The sequence below is a fragment of the Medicago truncatula genome, chromosome 7 (assembly GCF_003473485.1).
Source record: "Medicago truncatula cultivar Jemalong A17 chromosome 7, MtrunA17r5.0-ANR, whole genome shotgun sequence".
Taxonomy (NCBI): Eukaryota; Viridiplantae; Streptophyta; class Magnoliopsida; order Fabales; family Fabaceae; genus Medicago; species Medicago truncatula.
Window position 1 is genome coordinate 54339006 of NC_053048.1, and position 14296 is coordinate 54353301.

Consider the following 14296-nt stretch of genomic DNA (forward strand, 5'->3'; position numbering starts at 1 on the left):
CTCTTCTTCATCTTCATATTATCTTCATCAACCTTTAACAACAAAAATCCGAGAAAAATTCCAAAAGAAAATGAAGAAAACCTAACATTTTTGAATTAAAACTAATGGAAATGACCAAAATGTGTAATGGAGTGAAGTTAAGATACCAAAATAAATTAAATTTTAATTAAGGGAGCAAAACGATACTAATTAAATAGTTAAAGAGGAATGTTAACCGGTGCTCCGGGGCACTAGTTAAGGTGTTTAAATGGTAACTTATCATGAAAATATGTGTAATCTATGGATCGAAAATTCGAAATATTTTTATGAAATAATTTCTTCTTTTGAAATCCTTAAAGAGTACCTCCGTTAACAAGACTCGTGATTAAAGGACAAAAAAACATAATTTAACCTACAAACTAGAAAATGAAAGTTAATATTTCCGCATACTTTTTGACATGTTAATCAATGCAAAAAGAAATAATAATAGAAATGATTTAATGTCAACTTTTTAACTATTATAAAATTGAACATTCTACTTTCCAGTCGTTTCTATGTAAAATTTCTATATTAGTTTTTTTACTCGTGATTAGTTAACATTTCCAAAACTAAAAAAAGTAAAGTTAATATTTCCGCATACTCTCCTTCTATTGTCAGTCGACCACCGCATCCGCCCGTACATTCGAAACTGGCAACTGAGATCGTCATCTCTTCTTAAATCTTATTTATCTCTCTCTCTCTCTCTCTCTCTCTCTCTCTCTCTCTCCGGTCGTTTCTGAACCGGACCGAACCAAACCGAACCGGAAACATGGGAGTGCCAGCGTTTTACCGGTGGCTCGCGGATCGATACCCGCGATCTATTGTCGACGTCGTGGAGGAAGCACCTTCCCCCTCCGTCGCCGGCGGTCCTCCGTTTCCCGTTGATGTATCAAGACCTAATCCCAACGGCATGGAGTTCGATAACTTGTACTTAGACATGAACGGCATCATCCACCCTTGTTTTCATCCCGACGGCAAGGTACCTACCCTACCTACTTCACTTTCATTCAATTATTGTTTTGTTTTTTCGGTTGAAGAAATTCAATATCTATAGCTAAAGAAGCAAGGAAATTGTAGCAATGAATTTCTGAATTTTCTTTTCAATTAACCATTGTTTTGCTTATTTCATTTACTTGTTAAGGTCTTCATGTGTAGTGAATTGATGCTCCGTGCTTAAATTTATGTTTGTGGAATTGTTTGTTCAAAACCTGTTGATGCGTTTAGATGAATTGTGAACTTTTAGTGTAACTAGTGCTTATTGAAGATATGTCAAAAATTGATTTTGAATATTAATTTTAAATAAAAGCGAGTTTAATTTAATTTTGAATAAAAGTAGGTCAATGTGAAGTGATTTATGTTCGTTACTTTTACATTAAAGCGAGTTGAATCATAAATCCGAGTGTGTAAATTACGTTTGGAGTTTAAAGCTACAAATCCTAGCTGTAAGTTAGAATTAATTTTGTAGACAAGATCAATTCTACTGGATAACTTTCAAACATGTCACAATCAATTTTACGTCTTCAAGATCAATTTTAACAATGATCGCGTGAGTAGAGTGGAATCTCATGAAATGTAAAGCAGACTATTATTCTATGGCAATTTTGGATCAGAAATTTATTGATTGTGTCTGAAATGGTGTAATCATGTAATGTGAAGTTAAATTTTTGTTCTGCACGCTGCTTGTTGATTAATTTTTTAATGCAGCCAGCACCTGCTACCTATGATGATGTATTTAAATCAATGTTTGACTACATCGACCATCTCTTTTCATTGGTTCGACCAAGGAAGCTTCTTTATCTTGCAATTGGTATGTCACATTTTATTGTTTTTTTGTATTTATGTAATGCACTAACTTCACTCATATACGTGTCAAATTTACTAATGTTACCGGATCCTCGTTGCCTTCTTTTTAAGTTATAAATCCAAGATGTCGAAAACCGAGTAATGACAATAAAGATGTTTATTAACCTCTAGCCACTTGGTTTCCATTAAGCCTTCAATTTCTTTTCAATTATTTGTAACTTAACACACACAATTCGAAGTGGTTTGAGCATTAAAATTTACTGCAAATCTTTTCAAGTGAATACTTAGATAAGTGTTTGTAAAAACAGAAAAATTAAAACTTGTATCCAATTTTTGGAATGCTGCAATCTTTTTGTCTATATTTTGTAATGTTAAGATTGTATGTCTTATTTAACTTTGAACTGATTTCTCACTCCAACCATTTCTTTTCCATATTTATTTCTCTTGCCCGTTCAGATGGTGTTGCACCAAGAGCCAAAATGAACCAGCAACGTTCTCGCCGTTTTCGAGCCGCAAAAGATGCAGCTGAGGCTGTAAGGAAATGAATGTGCCTTTGTTTACGATGGTCTCTTACTATTTCTGTGATGAAATTTTGAGTTATAGTGTGGTGTTGTAGGAAGCTGAAGAGGAAAGGCTTAGGAATGAATTTGCTGATCAGATAGAACTTTTGACTTCCAAAGAAAAAACCGAGACTCATGACTCAAATGTCATTACTCCTGGCACTCCGTTTATGGCAGTGCTGTCGGTGGCACTTCAGTATTACATACAAACTAGATTGAATTACAACCCGGGCTGGCGGAATACTAAGGTGCACTTGAACTTATCCTGATATTTTCTTTACCCAAATGGCACATACATCCGTTTTTAGGATAGTTTGTCTATGTGTATTTATATTTATTTATTGATTTATTAATGGGCTGCTTTGGGTGATTATTTGAAGGTCATGCTTTCTGATTCAAATGTTCCTGGCGAGGGAGAACATAAAATAATGGATTATATTCGATTACAGCGTAACCTTCCTGGTTTCGATCCAAATACTCGACACTGTTTGTATGGATTGGTAGGTTTTTGTCCAATTCTGGAAATCTCCCTTTTATCTGATGTTGGTATATTTATCAACTCATTGATTTTTACGTTGGTAATGTGATTTTTAAATTAGGATGCTGATTTGATTATGTTGTCCTTAGCTACACACGAGATTCATTTTTCAATATTGAGAGAGGTTAGTTTTTACTGTATGAAGTGCTTATTTTAACTCTTTGATCTCAATGGATTGCCTTGATGATTAATTATCTCAATGAGCAGGTAATAACTTTTCCTGGACAACAAGAGAAGTGTTACATGTGTGGCCAAGTTGGCCATCTTGCAGCTGAGTGTCGCGGTAAGCCAGGTGATAATGCTTTGGACTGGCCTGTTGACGATACTCCAATTCACAAGAAGAAATATCAGGTTGGAGGATTGGAATCTGGCATATCAATCTGAATCTTTACTTCTTTCTCTGTTGATTTTCAATTTTTCATTACTAACTAATTAAGTCTGTTCACAGTTTCTTCACATTTGGGTGCTGCGTGAATATTTGCAATATGAATTGTTGATTCCTGACCCTCCGTTTGAGATCGACTTTGAGCGCATAGTAGATGATTTTGTGTTTCTATGTTTCTTTGTTGGCAATGACTTTCTTCCGCATATGCCAACATTAGAGATACGTGAGGTAAGCATCTGGCAGGTGCCATGTTAAACTCAGCTGTAGCTTGAAACAGAAAATATGCCAATTCGGTCTGCTTCTTGTTACTACATATTGATATTTATTCTTTAGATATGGGACCTTAAAATGCTTAAATTATGCCCTTTTACCCGGATAGTTTGCTTTCCACCTGATGATTGATGTGCTCTCTGATAAGCTTTTTACTTTCTCAGGGGGCTGTGAATTTATTGATGCATATCTATAGAAAGGAATTCACTGCCATGGGTGGTTATCTTACTGATGCGGGTGAGGTAAATTCCTCTTCTCTCAAATTGTATTTGGTTTTGCATTTGTTGTTGTAAGTCAGTGATTTGTTCTTGAACATGATATATTCTTTTTCGGCAATCCTTCAGTTGCTTTTTTCTGTGCTTTGTTGACTCTTCAACTCATTCATGTGGTGTTTAGTCTTTTTTAATGATCATTGCAATGTGGATATCAATAAACCTCCCAGGTTTTCTTAGAGAGAGTGGAGAATTTCATTCAGTGCGTTGCTGTTCATGAAGAACAAATATTTCAGAAACGAGTTCGGATTCAGCAGGTATTGTGATTTCTGACTTTCTGTGTATTGACTGGATTTCTCTTTGGAATGGGTAATTATTATGAATCTTTAAACTTCTGAACCATTGGAAGTTTTGCACTAATCAAACTTGTTAACTGTCACTGTTATGATATTTTCATGTTCTGTATTTAGAGTTGGTATAACATGCTTGATGCTTCGTAACAAAATTGTTCTGTCAATATTGATCTGGGAAAATCTTCAATTTGTTCTATTCCATTTTGTTTCTGCAAATTTTTACCCGTTTAATTGATGAACATGATAGTTTTCCTCAATCTTGATTATTGTCACATATTTGAGTTGATCTGAATTTTATTTCGTAAGAGTTGAAGCCTTAATTATACTGCTTCATAAGCCTCAATCTTTAATATGGTTTTTAAGTTTATTTGTAAATGTATAATACTTGTGATTGTGATTTGGTTGTATTTTAGGTTCAAGAAATTAATGAAGTGATGAAAGCTAGGGCTTGTCAATTTCATGAACTGATATGCACAAGCCATGTGTATCTTTAATATGGTTTGAAGTTTAGTTGCAAATTTATAATACTTGTTTTATGGTTAATTTTAGTCTCAAGAATTCAATGAAGGGATGAGAGCTAGAGCAAGAGGAGAAATGCCTGAAGAGCCACGTGCCTCAGTTGTAGACAAGGTTCAGTAATAATTGTTATTGCCAGAATCATTTGAGCAGTTGGTTTGACTAATTATTTTTATTGAACTTTTAAACACGTGTTTGGGAGCTCCACCACAATTAACCGAAAGCATGGCTAATGTTAGACCACATGAAATTCAACGGTTAAGAAATCTAGAATTCATGAGAATCTTCTTATTAACTGCCGGGTGTTTATTATCTCAGGTTAAGTTAGGACAGCCTGGATACACGGAAAGGTATTATGCCGAAAAGTTTGGTGCATCAGATCCAGAGATTGAGAGAATTAAGAAAGATATAGTAAGTTCTGCCAGTATTCTTGGAATTGTTTACTGTTCTTTTACACACTTACGCTAAAACATTGATGGTACAAAATGAAAATAAGTATTTAAATTACAATTTTATTGCTTTAATTTTTTGAAGTCCATATCTTGAATGATGAGATTTTCAATTTTCTGAAACATGCTTTAGACAAGCTTGTTAATTTTTCCATTTTCTATAATGAATGTTGGACGCATGCTGATAGCATGTCTTGAATTTTGGTCTTTCTATCAGCTTGTGTTTTACAAGGAGGAAAAATAATTCAGTGCTAAAGGAGTATGTATTCCTTCCATTCAAATCTGAACATTTGTATATGGTGACCTTTTTTAACTTCTATTGGAATTTGGAAATAAAAAAAACTGTCAACCTTTGGGCATTTGAGTAGTAGGTACTAGAGGATTACCCAAAATTGTCTCCGTAAGGAGAAGAGAGAATATGCTTGTATAGTTCCTTGTATGCCATGCTCATTAGTAAATAAGTTCTGAACTGGCTGCAAATGTATTAATAGATATTTGTTGGATTGTATATTTTTTTACTTTCCTCACTTCTTGGTAATGGATATTGTGCTCAACTCCATTAATTCATGGTTTTTATGCATATCACATTAAGAGATAGCTGATTGTCACCTCTTTCCTTGCAGGTCTTGAAATATGTAGAAGGCCTTTGTTGGGTTTGCCGGTATTACTATCAGGGTGTCTGCTCGTGGCAGTGGTTAGTCATTATTTTTTGAGACAACGGTTATTGGTTATATTTGCTCTCCAGTGCTTACTGTTTTTATGTTATTGGATTAACAAGCTGTGCATGATATACTGTTGGTAACGAGTTTTGGTGAAAAATGTACTTCTAAACTCATGCTGAGAGAACTTATTTTGACTTTTATTAGTACTAGGAAGGTGACTTGTCTTGAATTCTGGATATTTGTTTGACTTATGATTATTTCGTAGCTTGATTCTGATATACTAGGGCAATGGGTGTCATAATCAATAATTGGTTTAAATATGTTTTTAGTTCCTGCAAATATACTACATTTTGCTTTTAGTCCCTGACCCTGTAAAAATATTTTTTATTTATAATCCTTGCAAATAGTATTTTTTTTATGCTTTTGTTCTTTGTTGTTTCTTTTAGTTCCTGAAATCTTAATTTACGTTTGAATTGATACATACGATATGTAGAACATTTGGTTTTTGTCCCTCCAATACTATGACTACATATGAACTAAAATGAAAATTACACACATATTACAAAGACTGGTTCTGACATGAACAAATTTTCCAGAGACTAAAAGAACATCAAGGACCAAAAGCAAAAAATTATATATTTGCAAGGATTAAAAACAAAAATATTATTTTGTAAGGACTTAATTCAAAAGGTGGTATTTTTTTCAGCACAGAATATATTTAAACCAAAATAATTTAATTGATGTGTGTCGTACACTAATTTAGTTTTTATTTTATTTGGTGGTGAGTACACAATTTTAGTATGATGCAGGTTTTAAGTAATTGTTTTGCATATCAATTATTCCTCATTTCATAATTACACTTTCTTGTGTAACCTCTCCACGTTGTGTTGTAAGATGATGAATTTTTTTTTAAGATGCTTTGTATGAAATATAGTGAGGAAAAACAATGGTTTGAATGTTCTCTTTCACAATTGCACTAAGTAACTTGAGTTGCAAGTTTTTTCTGCATCTTTCCATTCACTTGAAACTGTGAGTTGCTACTTGGAACTTGTAAGTTTCATTGAAATCTGATATTACCCAAACGATGGTTGCTAGGATGAACTTCAAATCATGGTTTTAAAAGGAATGTAATGTAATAAGCTGTAATATTCACTGGGATATAGCCTATAGGCGTTGGTGTTTGAGTTGCTTTAAGATGATGTAATTATCTCGGAGTGCCATTCATTTTATTGAATTGTCACTTCGTTATTCAATTTTTTCAATATTTATTGTTTCATCAGGTATTACCCGTACCATTATGCTCCTTTTGCTTCTGATCTTAAAGATTTGGCTGATCTGGAAATAACTTTTTTTATGGGAGAACCATTTAGACCATTTGATCAGCTCATGGGGACTCTACCCTCTTCAAGGTTTCTTCACCTCTCGAATCTTCAGATCTGTTGTATTGTATCTTCATATATTGATGCTTGTTAATTTTTTGATACAGTTCAAGTGCACTACCTGAAAGATATCGTGATTTGATGATTAATCCTTCATCGCCTATTCTTCAATTCTATCCTTCTGGTGAGATCACTTGGCTGTTATTGATATATTCTGCTATATCTTGTATACATTCTGGTATTTTACTTGGATTGCCTTTTGACAGATTTTGAGATTGATATGAATGGCAAAAAATATTCCTGGCAGGTAATATTGTAATGTTTTGCCGTGTGTACACATGCGCTCGTATGTGATTTTTCATCATTAAAATGCTTTAGAATGAGGTGGTAATAAGGCTATTGTTTGGAGTATTTTCAGGGTGTTGCCAAGCTGCCGTTCATTGATGAGAAGAAGTTGCTTTCTGCCACAAGGACACTTGAAGGCACATTAACGGTCTGGAAAATTTATTATTACATTTTTCTGGGAAGAGTTGTTTGTTACTATGTATTGTTCTCGTCCACCATATTTATGAATTAACTCAGATTTGTGGTCCAAAACTGTTGGCCTTGAAATCATATCATTTAAAGAAAAAATCTTATAAAAAAATGACAATTATTTTTTTATCAAAATAGAAGTCGATGATTGACAGTCGCAGCTTTTAAATTGACCTGATAAGTACTAATCCTCTGTCATCGCCGTCTTGTTACACTAATTATCCCAACTTCTTTGCACTCAATTGTATGTTCTTTTTGACCTTGGATTTTTTCTTTTTGGGAGGTAGCTTCAAATACTGTTTTTGAACATGTTCTACAGCGCATGAATTTATGAAACCAACCTATTCTTAGCTGTGTTTGAGTGCTTAATTTCAATACTGAGTTGTTATGTGCAGGAGGAGGAACAGCTCCGAAATAGTAAGATGCTTGATTTGCTTTATGTCAGCCGTGCACATAAGTTGGTTCCACATATCTTATTCTATTACCAAAATTATAGTCATTTGCCTCATCAACAAAGACCTGTTCTGCCAATTGACCCAAGTGCTAGGTTAGTAAATGTGCTTGTCATGTGCTTTATTTATCAATTCTCGTTCGCCTTTTCATACGGCTCATGGGCTTGTCATGTTTTCTTTATTGACAGTGATGGTATGAATGGATTTTTGTGGTCATATGAAAGAAATGTGTTCAGAACCGTTGTATCTTCTCCCATCAAAGGCCTGCAGGATATCGCGTGTAATCAAGTTTTGTAAGTGTTTTCCTTCGACCTGCCTAATATTTTAAAATTTTCTGATGTACTTATGTTGAGTGTTTTTAAATTTCAGAAATATTACTTACCTTAATCCTCGCACTCATAGGCATATCCCAAAACCTCCGGATGGTGTAGTAATGCCCCAAAAGGTCTGTATACTTCTCTTGGCATCTAATATAAAATGTTAACGAATTCATCCCGTACACGGTGTTCCATGACTAGATTTTTGTGTCAATAATATGGCTCAGATGGTTTCCATGTGTAAAATCATTCTATCAACTACTGTTTCATTATTTTCAAAGAAAACTTTAATTCTCATCTATTTCCTTTTGGTTCAACGATATTGATCACATATACTTTGAATTGGTTATGTTTGCAGATATTACGAGCCCTTGATATTAAACCTCTGCCTGTGTTATGGCATGAAGACAATAGTAGGCGGCATCAAGCCAGAGAAAGGTGAGAATCCATTCCGGAGTCTGTTAGTTTGATCACTGGTGTAACATTATTTTCATATTCTTGCACGCATCCCAGAATTACTAAAATATAATGTTCAATGCGGTAATATTACTGCTATATGCGGATTATTTTTGAAGAAATCATCCACACTTCAAGTTATATTCTTGTGGAGAATTTAGGAAATTTCATGTTATGTTGAGGGGTTACATTCTCAGTGCCCTTCAAACTAAGCTCATGAAGATTTTGGTGTGTGAAATCTGGTCTTTAGAATGTTAGTGTTGAGTCCTATACATTGAAAGAACTCTTACCTTTCAATTTGTGATACATCTCACAGACAACAGGTACCTGGAGCAATTGCCGGTCCTCAACTAGGAGAAGCAGCTCACCGTCTTGTCAGAAACTCCCTTCAGTTCAATAATAATACATCCTATCCGGACCAGTTTCCAAGCCAGCATACAATGAACAGGGTCAGACCAACTGGAGCCTCTGGATCTGGAAAATATTACGGTGAGGAATCAAGTGGTTATTATGGACAAAATTACAATCCCCAGGGCATGATGACCAGGCCTAGATTTCCAATAGCGTCTAATGGTTGGCAAAATGACAGACAGAATATTAGGATACAAGATAGGTCACAGCATCATGAACAGTTCCACAACATGAAAACTGGATTCCAAGCTTTGACCATAGATGAAGGTGTGAGACCTAGGTCATCTGCAGTGCCTTCACCAAAAACACCTGCAATGATGTTAATGAGGCCGCAAAATTCAGGGCACACAACCAATCTACAACCCCAATTCGTCCAGAACATTGGTCCTCCTATTCCACCTCCAAATTGGATTAGTAAAGCTCCAGATACGAATGGAATGTATGCTAGACATCAAGAAGCTGCAGTAGGGGGAGCTTATGATAAACCCATCAAGAAGGTGTACCAAATTAAAACTCGTAATCCCCAAGATATGCCAGAGCAGGGGAATCAATGGTGATTGTTGTGGACTTTATTTGTCTTATTTAACTGGAGTGCTCTTGCTTATTGCTTTCCTCATCCCCAGACTGGAGCTCATCCAAGTTGATAATTGCAGTTTGAGGGGGCACTTATTTGATACCATCATGCAATAGGCAGAAAAATGGTTATCAAAAGCCATCAAAGACAATCTGCAGGGAAGGTGCTGCTTTTATCTTCGCATACTAGACATGGGACTTCCTTGATAGTGGTCCAGGCCTAAACCAGTTGGAAAGGTCCGAGATTCATGAAATGTTCACAGTTGTTGTACATTCCTAGTTCTGTACTCATTGAGCTGGTCAAGGCCGTTGGAGGATATCAACTAGATTACTGTAAAACAAGTGTTATAAAATCATGCTGGCCTCGGGGCTCATTCAATTCTTGTCTTTCATTTTTTTTGTATTGATGTCAATCTTCAATGTTATGTAAAGCTTAGACTGGTGGAGTAGAATGAATTCAACGACCGTATAAGGTAATCCAATCGATCAAGTTCCAAATAAACTATATAGGGGAGGTTGCAATATGGATGGTAGAATGTCTTTTTCCTTCTAAAGAGTCTAGCGGCGAAACTTACACTAACAAGTGTTAGGGTGTTGAGAAGGGAAAAATTGCGGGGTTCGAATGTCCTTCGCAGCCTTTTACCATCTCTTTTATCGGTCTGTGTCTGTTGTATCAGTCTTCGTGTCAATTGTTGTGTAGAGTGAATAAATAATGTCAAGTTTTACTGTTTGAATTATTTAAAATAAACAAATTATCTTTCCTCTTCTTCTACTTCATCGCAACATTATTTTTGTTTTATTTGATTGTTTCTTTCGTTCTTCCCGTTCTTCTAATATTGAATATTCAATTTAAATCTATGTTCTTTTTTGAAGAAAATTTATGGTTCTGTAACGGTTGAAATCAATCAAATATTTCAACAGTACCTTACCATTTGTCATTTTAACCCCTCCCGTCTTATACTTGATGAAAATTTTCCTTTAAGATGTATGTGAGATCTTATTGTTCTACTTTGATGTTAACCTTCTAATCTTCAAAAATAAAAAAATAAAAAAAACCTTTTAATCTCTTTATGACGCTGATCTGACTTAGAAGCATAAATGAGTATTCGAGTTAATAAATTTATTGAAGACAAGGAAAAGATGAAAGTCCATAATCATAACGAAGTATGATTCACGGAATATACTTTGATATGATAATAAACAGGGAATATTGTACCCAAAAAAAAAATGCACATGGAATATACTCTGAATTTCGACGTCCTTATAAGTGAACTCAAAAAATCCTTAAGGCTCTTTATGAGTTAGGAGGGTAGAGAAGGGGATGACTTTGGATGGATGGAAAAGAATAGAAATCTTTTATCTTATTTGAGAGATTGATTTTGTAAGGAGTTATAAGTTATGGGTGCGTTTGATTTGCTAAAAAATGAAGGATATGACAGAATAACTCTAGTTGTCCAGTGTTTGATTTGTAAAATTGTTTCAGGTACAGGACAAACTGGAGGCAAGGGACAGGACAAAAACTCATATTTTTGTCCCTCACCAAACCACAACACAACTTTTTGTCTCACATGCAAGTTGTCTAAATTACCAAAATAGCATTTTGTCCCTCAAAAATCGTATAAAACAAAAAATTACTCAATGCCATAAAAAATTTGTCTTGTGTTGTACTGTTCTATCTTGTACCGTTCTGTCCAGTACTTACTGTTTTGCAAACCAAACACACGAGTCTTTATGATTAATAATAATACTTTTAATTTGGAGAGTATTATACCAACTCAAGATTTCAAAAATTTATCTAACCTTTTCAAAACCATCTAAAAAAATTCTTCAATTTGTACCAAAAAATAAATAAATCTTCAATACATTTGTTGAGTTGTTCAAAATAAGAATTTTTTTTGTATTATCAAGAAAAATGAACTTCTCAAAATTCTTGCCTCGCAAAGTTCTATATTCTTTCACTTCCTCCTTCCTTTTTGTTTAAAAGCATTCTATCCCCTCTTAAACTCCCAAACAAACCCAAAATATGAAGAAAGTTGCTTTTTTGACATCAAAAGTTTCCTAACGACACAAATATTACTCCAGCGGTAACTACCGTTGAATTCCTTTCTTCAATTTATTGGTGTACGTTCTCTCCATCTATTTCTCTTTCTTTTTTTCACTCTGTCTTTCCATGTCATTTCCCTTTTGCTATCTTACAGCCCCATCCTCCCTTTTGCCATCAATGATATCTTCGTGAAGCTTGCTCAAGAATCACAAGAAGCCAACAATCACTTCAAGGGAAATTCAAACTGTTGTCAGACTTATTCTTCCTGGTGAATTGGCCAAACATGTTGTTTCTGAGGGTACCAAAGCTGTGACCAAGTTTACTAGTTCTTAAATTTGATAGGATCTAATTTTAGGAACCATTGGTAATTTTAATTAGCAGTTTCTTTTAGATCTTGAAGATGTAATGAAGTAATGGATCTGGTTATTCTTTTGTGTATGATAATGGTGGAATTTAATGCAATCAGACTTAAAATGTTTTTATTGTTCAATTTGGTTGATTTTGAGCAAGCTTCTCTAAGAACATACAACAATAAATTGAAGAAAGTAACTCAGTCCTCAACGGTAGTTAACTACCGCTGGGGGCATTTAAGTATTTTACTTGTGTCATTGTAAAGTTTTCAATGTCAGAAAAGCAATTTTCAAATATGAACTGGGGACAAATGAACTCGAACAATACACGTGAAATGCTTGTCCTTCTCAGTTCTAACGGCCTCTTTTTGTATGTGAAAGTTAAGCTTGTACCAGCAAAATCCGACATCTAAAATTTAAATCTTTAAAGATATCCTTAAAATGAAAGAAATAATCAGTTGTCTTAATTTATGCACTCTTTTACACCGTCGATCAAATTGTAAGTGTCAGGCCGTTAAAAACATTTAGCTTTAAACCTAACTACTTTTAATGGTAGTTCAACCAGTTTGAGCTAAAAGATGAGGAGTTAAAGATACTGAGTTCAAATCCGGACGAAAGAGTAAACACTAATCTAACAAATAATTACTAATATTTGTGGTAAAAAAAAACATGAACACATAGTTGATAGTAATCTCATGACAAACAAGCTAATAGTTGGTGGTAGTAATCTCATGACAAACACGAAAGAGTCTTTATTATTTTTGTCAAGAAAAGTTTAGGCGAATTAGATCTTTGATGCTAAAGAAGCTAAGGAAAGCCTCAACCAAACAGACCAATCTACATTCAAACTCTTTAACATACATAATTCATCAAAAGTTATATATTATTTGTTTCCATATTTGAAGTTTAGCTATCTCCCAGTTGGACAGACTTGCAGGTAGCTAATAACCAATCAATAATTTATCAAAATAAGAAAACTTGGGCTAGCATAGTTTCCCACCAGAGAAAATTTTCAGATTTCTAAAGAAAATTGTTTGTACTGTGTAAGATGAATGATTGATAATCCTCATACTTGGCTCTTACGGTTAAGTATTATTAACAACATTACATACACTTGTCACCAACAAAGTATTGGACAGATAGTATCTTATACTCATTCCAATTTTAAATACGCATCCAATCCAACAAAAATTCAGAAATGAGAGAAGTAATTTGATTGATAAGATGAGAATGAATAATAACACTATTGTATGAAGTAGCCACTGAGAAAAAGGGCAAAGAAAAACAACAAAGTACCATAAATAAGCACAGTTTTCTGACCACCAGTGAGAGAATTTCCACCAAGTCCATATTGTTGATTCTGAGCAAAACCAGCAATTTCAACACTTTTACTTTCGAAGAAACTTTGTGCAGCACCACAAGTGGGACATCTCCAATCATCTGGAAGCTTTTCAAACTGATAACCAGGTGGAATTGGATACGAAGGGTCACCTACACCTTCATCATATTTATAACCACATGAACGACATTCATAGATTCCTGTATTCAACACAGCGAATTTTTCTTCTAAACGACGTTTTTCTGAGTCAGGTTTTTCAGACTCCGATGTTGTGTCTTCTTCATTTGAGATGTCTACGGAGTTTAAAGTGAATTTTCGTGGATGAAGGGGTTTGAGTTTGTTGGAGTGATGGGTTTTGGAGAGGAGAAAAAGGGAGGGGTTGGTGTAATGGAGTTTGGGTTTGAGAGGATGGATTTGGGAGAAAGGAGTTGAGAGATGGAACGTGGAAGCAGCCATTGTTGTTGTTAGTTTGAATAAGTTAGAGTTGTAGTGACAGTGAAGTTGAACAGAGGAGGTGTGGACGATAACCTATCATCGTAATGTGTTGTTGGGATGGAAACACGCTTGGATAAGGTAACCCAACTTTGTTTCTTTTTTTTTTTTTTGTTCTAAATAAAAATAAAAACTATAAAAGTATTTTGATTTGGGCTAGTTATGTTGGTTTGGGTTACTGCA

General features: G+C 34.5%; 2 protein-coding genes across 3 annotated transcripts; one reads left to right on the plus strand and one right to left on the minus strand.

Annotated features, from left to right (window-relative positions):
* Nucleotides 1-585: 585 nt before the first annotated feature.
* On the plus strand, nt 586-10654 carry LOC11429796 (5'-3' exoribonuclease 4). Of its 2 annotated transcripts, none has more exons than XM_039828329.1 (22): nt 586-997; nt 1723-1825; nt 2278-2354; nt 2438-2629; nt 2762-2881; nt 2981-3043; nt 3127-3270; nt 3368-3532; nt 3739-3816; nt 4017-4103; nt 4689-4769; nt 4974-5066; nt 5728-5798; nt 7047-7175; nt 7253-7329; nt 7412-7452; nt 7564-7638; nt 8075-8226; nt 8320-8424; nt 8534-8576; nt 8807-8886; nt 9221-10654. In XM_039828329.1, the coding sequence occupies exons 1-22, from the start codon at nt 788-790 to the stop codon at nt 9870-9872; spliced, it is 2838 nt and encodes a 945-aa protein (XP_039684263.1). In that variant the 5' UTR covers nt 586-787; the 3' UTR covers nt 9873-10654. The 2 variants fall into 2 exon arrangements, with proteins under 2 accessions (XP_039684263.1, XP_003626390.1); XM_003626342.4 differs by having other exon boundaries at nt 587-997; nt 8501-8576.
* Nucleotides 10655-13338: 2684 nt separating this feature from the next.
* LOC11434194 (rubredoxin) lies at nt 13339-14201 on the minus strand. The gene has a single exon (XM_003626345.4). It carries the CDS (start codon nt 14075-14077, stop codon nt 13526-13528), a length of 552 nt encoding a protein of 183 aa, XP_003626393.1. The 5' UTR covers nt 14078-14201; the 3' UTR covers nt 13339-13525.
* Between the last annotated feature and the right edge of the window lie 95 nt (nt 14202-14296).

Excerpts from the sequence above, each read along its gene's own strand:
- LOC11429796 (XM_003626342.4), top strand. The coding sequence starts at position 788 with ATGGGAGTGCCAGCGTTTTACCGGTGGCTCGCGGATCGATACCCGCGA. Across the intron at positions 7,176-7,252 it reads GGGACTCTACCCTCTTCAAG|TTCAAGTGCACTACCTGAAA; the intron begins GTTTCTTCACCT and ends TTTTTGATACAG. Across the intron at positions 8,227-8,319 it reads CCAATTGACCCAAGTGCTAG|TGATGGTATGAATGGATTTT; the intron begins GTTAGTAAATGT and ends CTTTATTGACAG.
- LOC11434194 (XM_003626345.4), bottom strand. The coding sequence starts at position 14,077 with ATGGCTGCTTCCACGTTCCATCTCTCAACTCCTTTCTCCCAAATCCAT.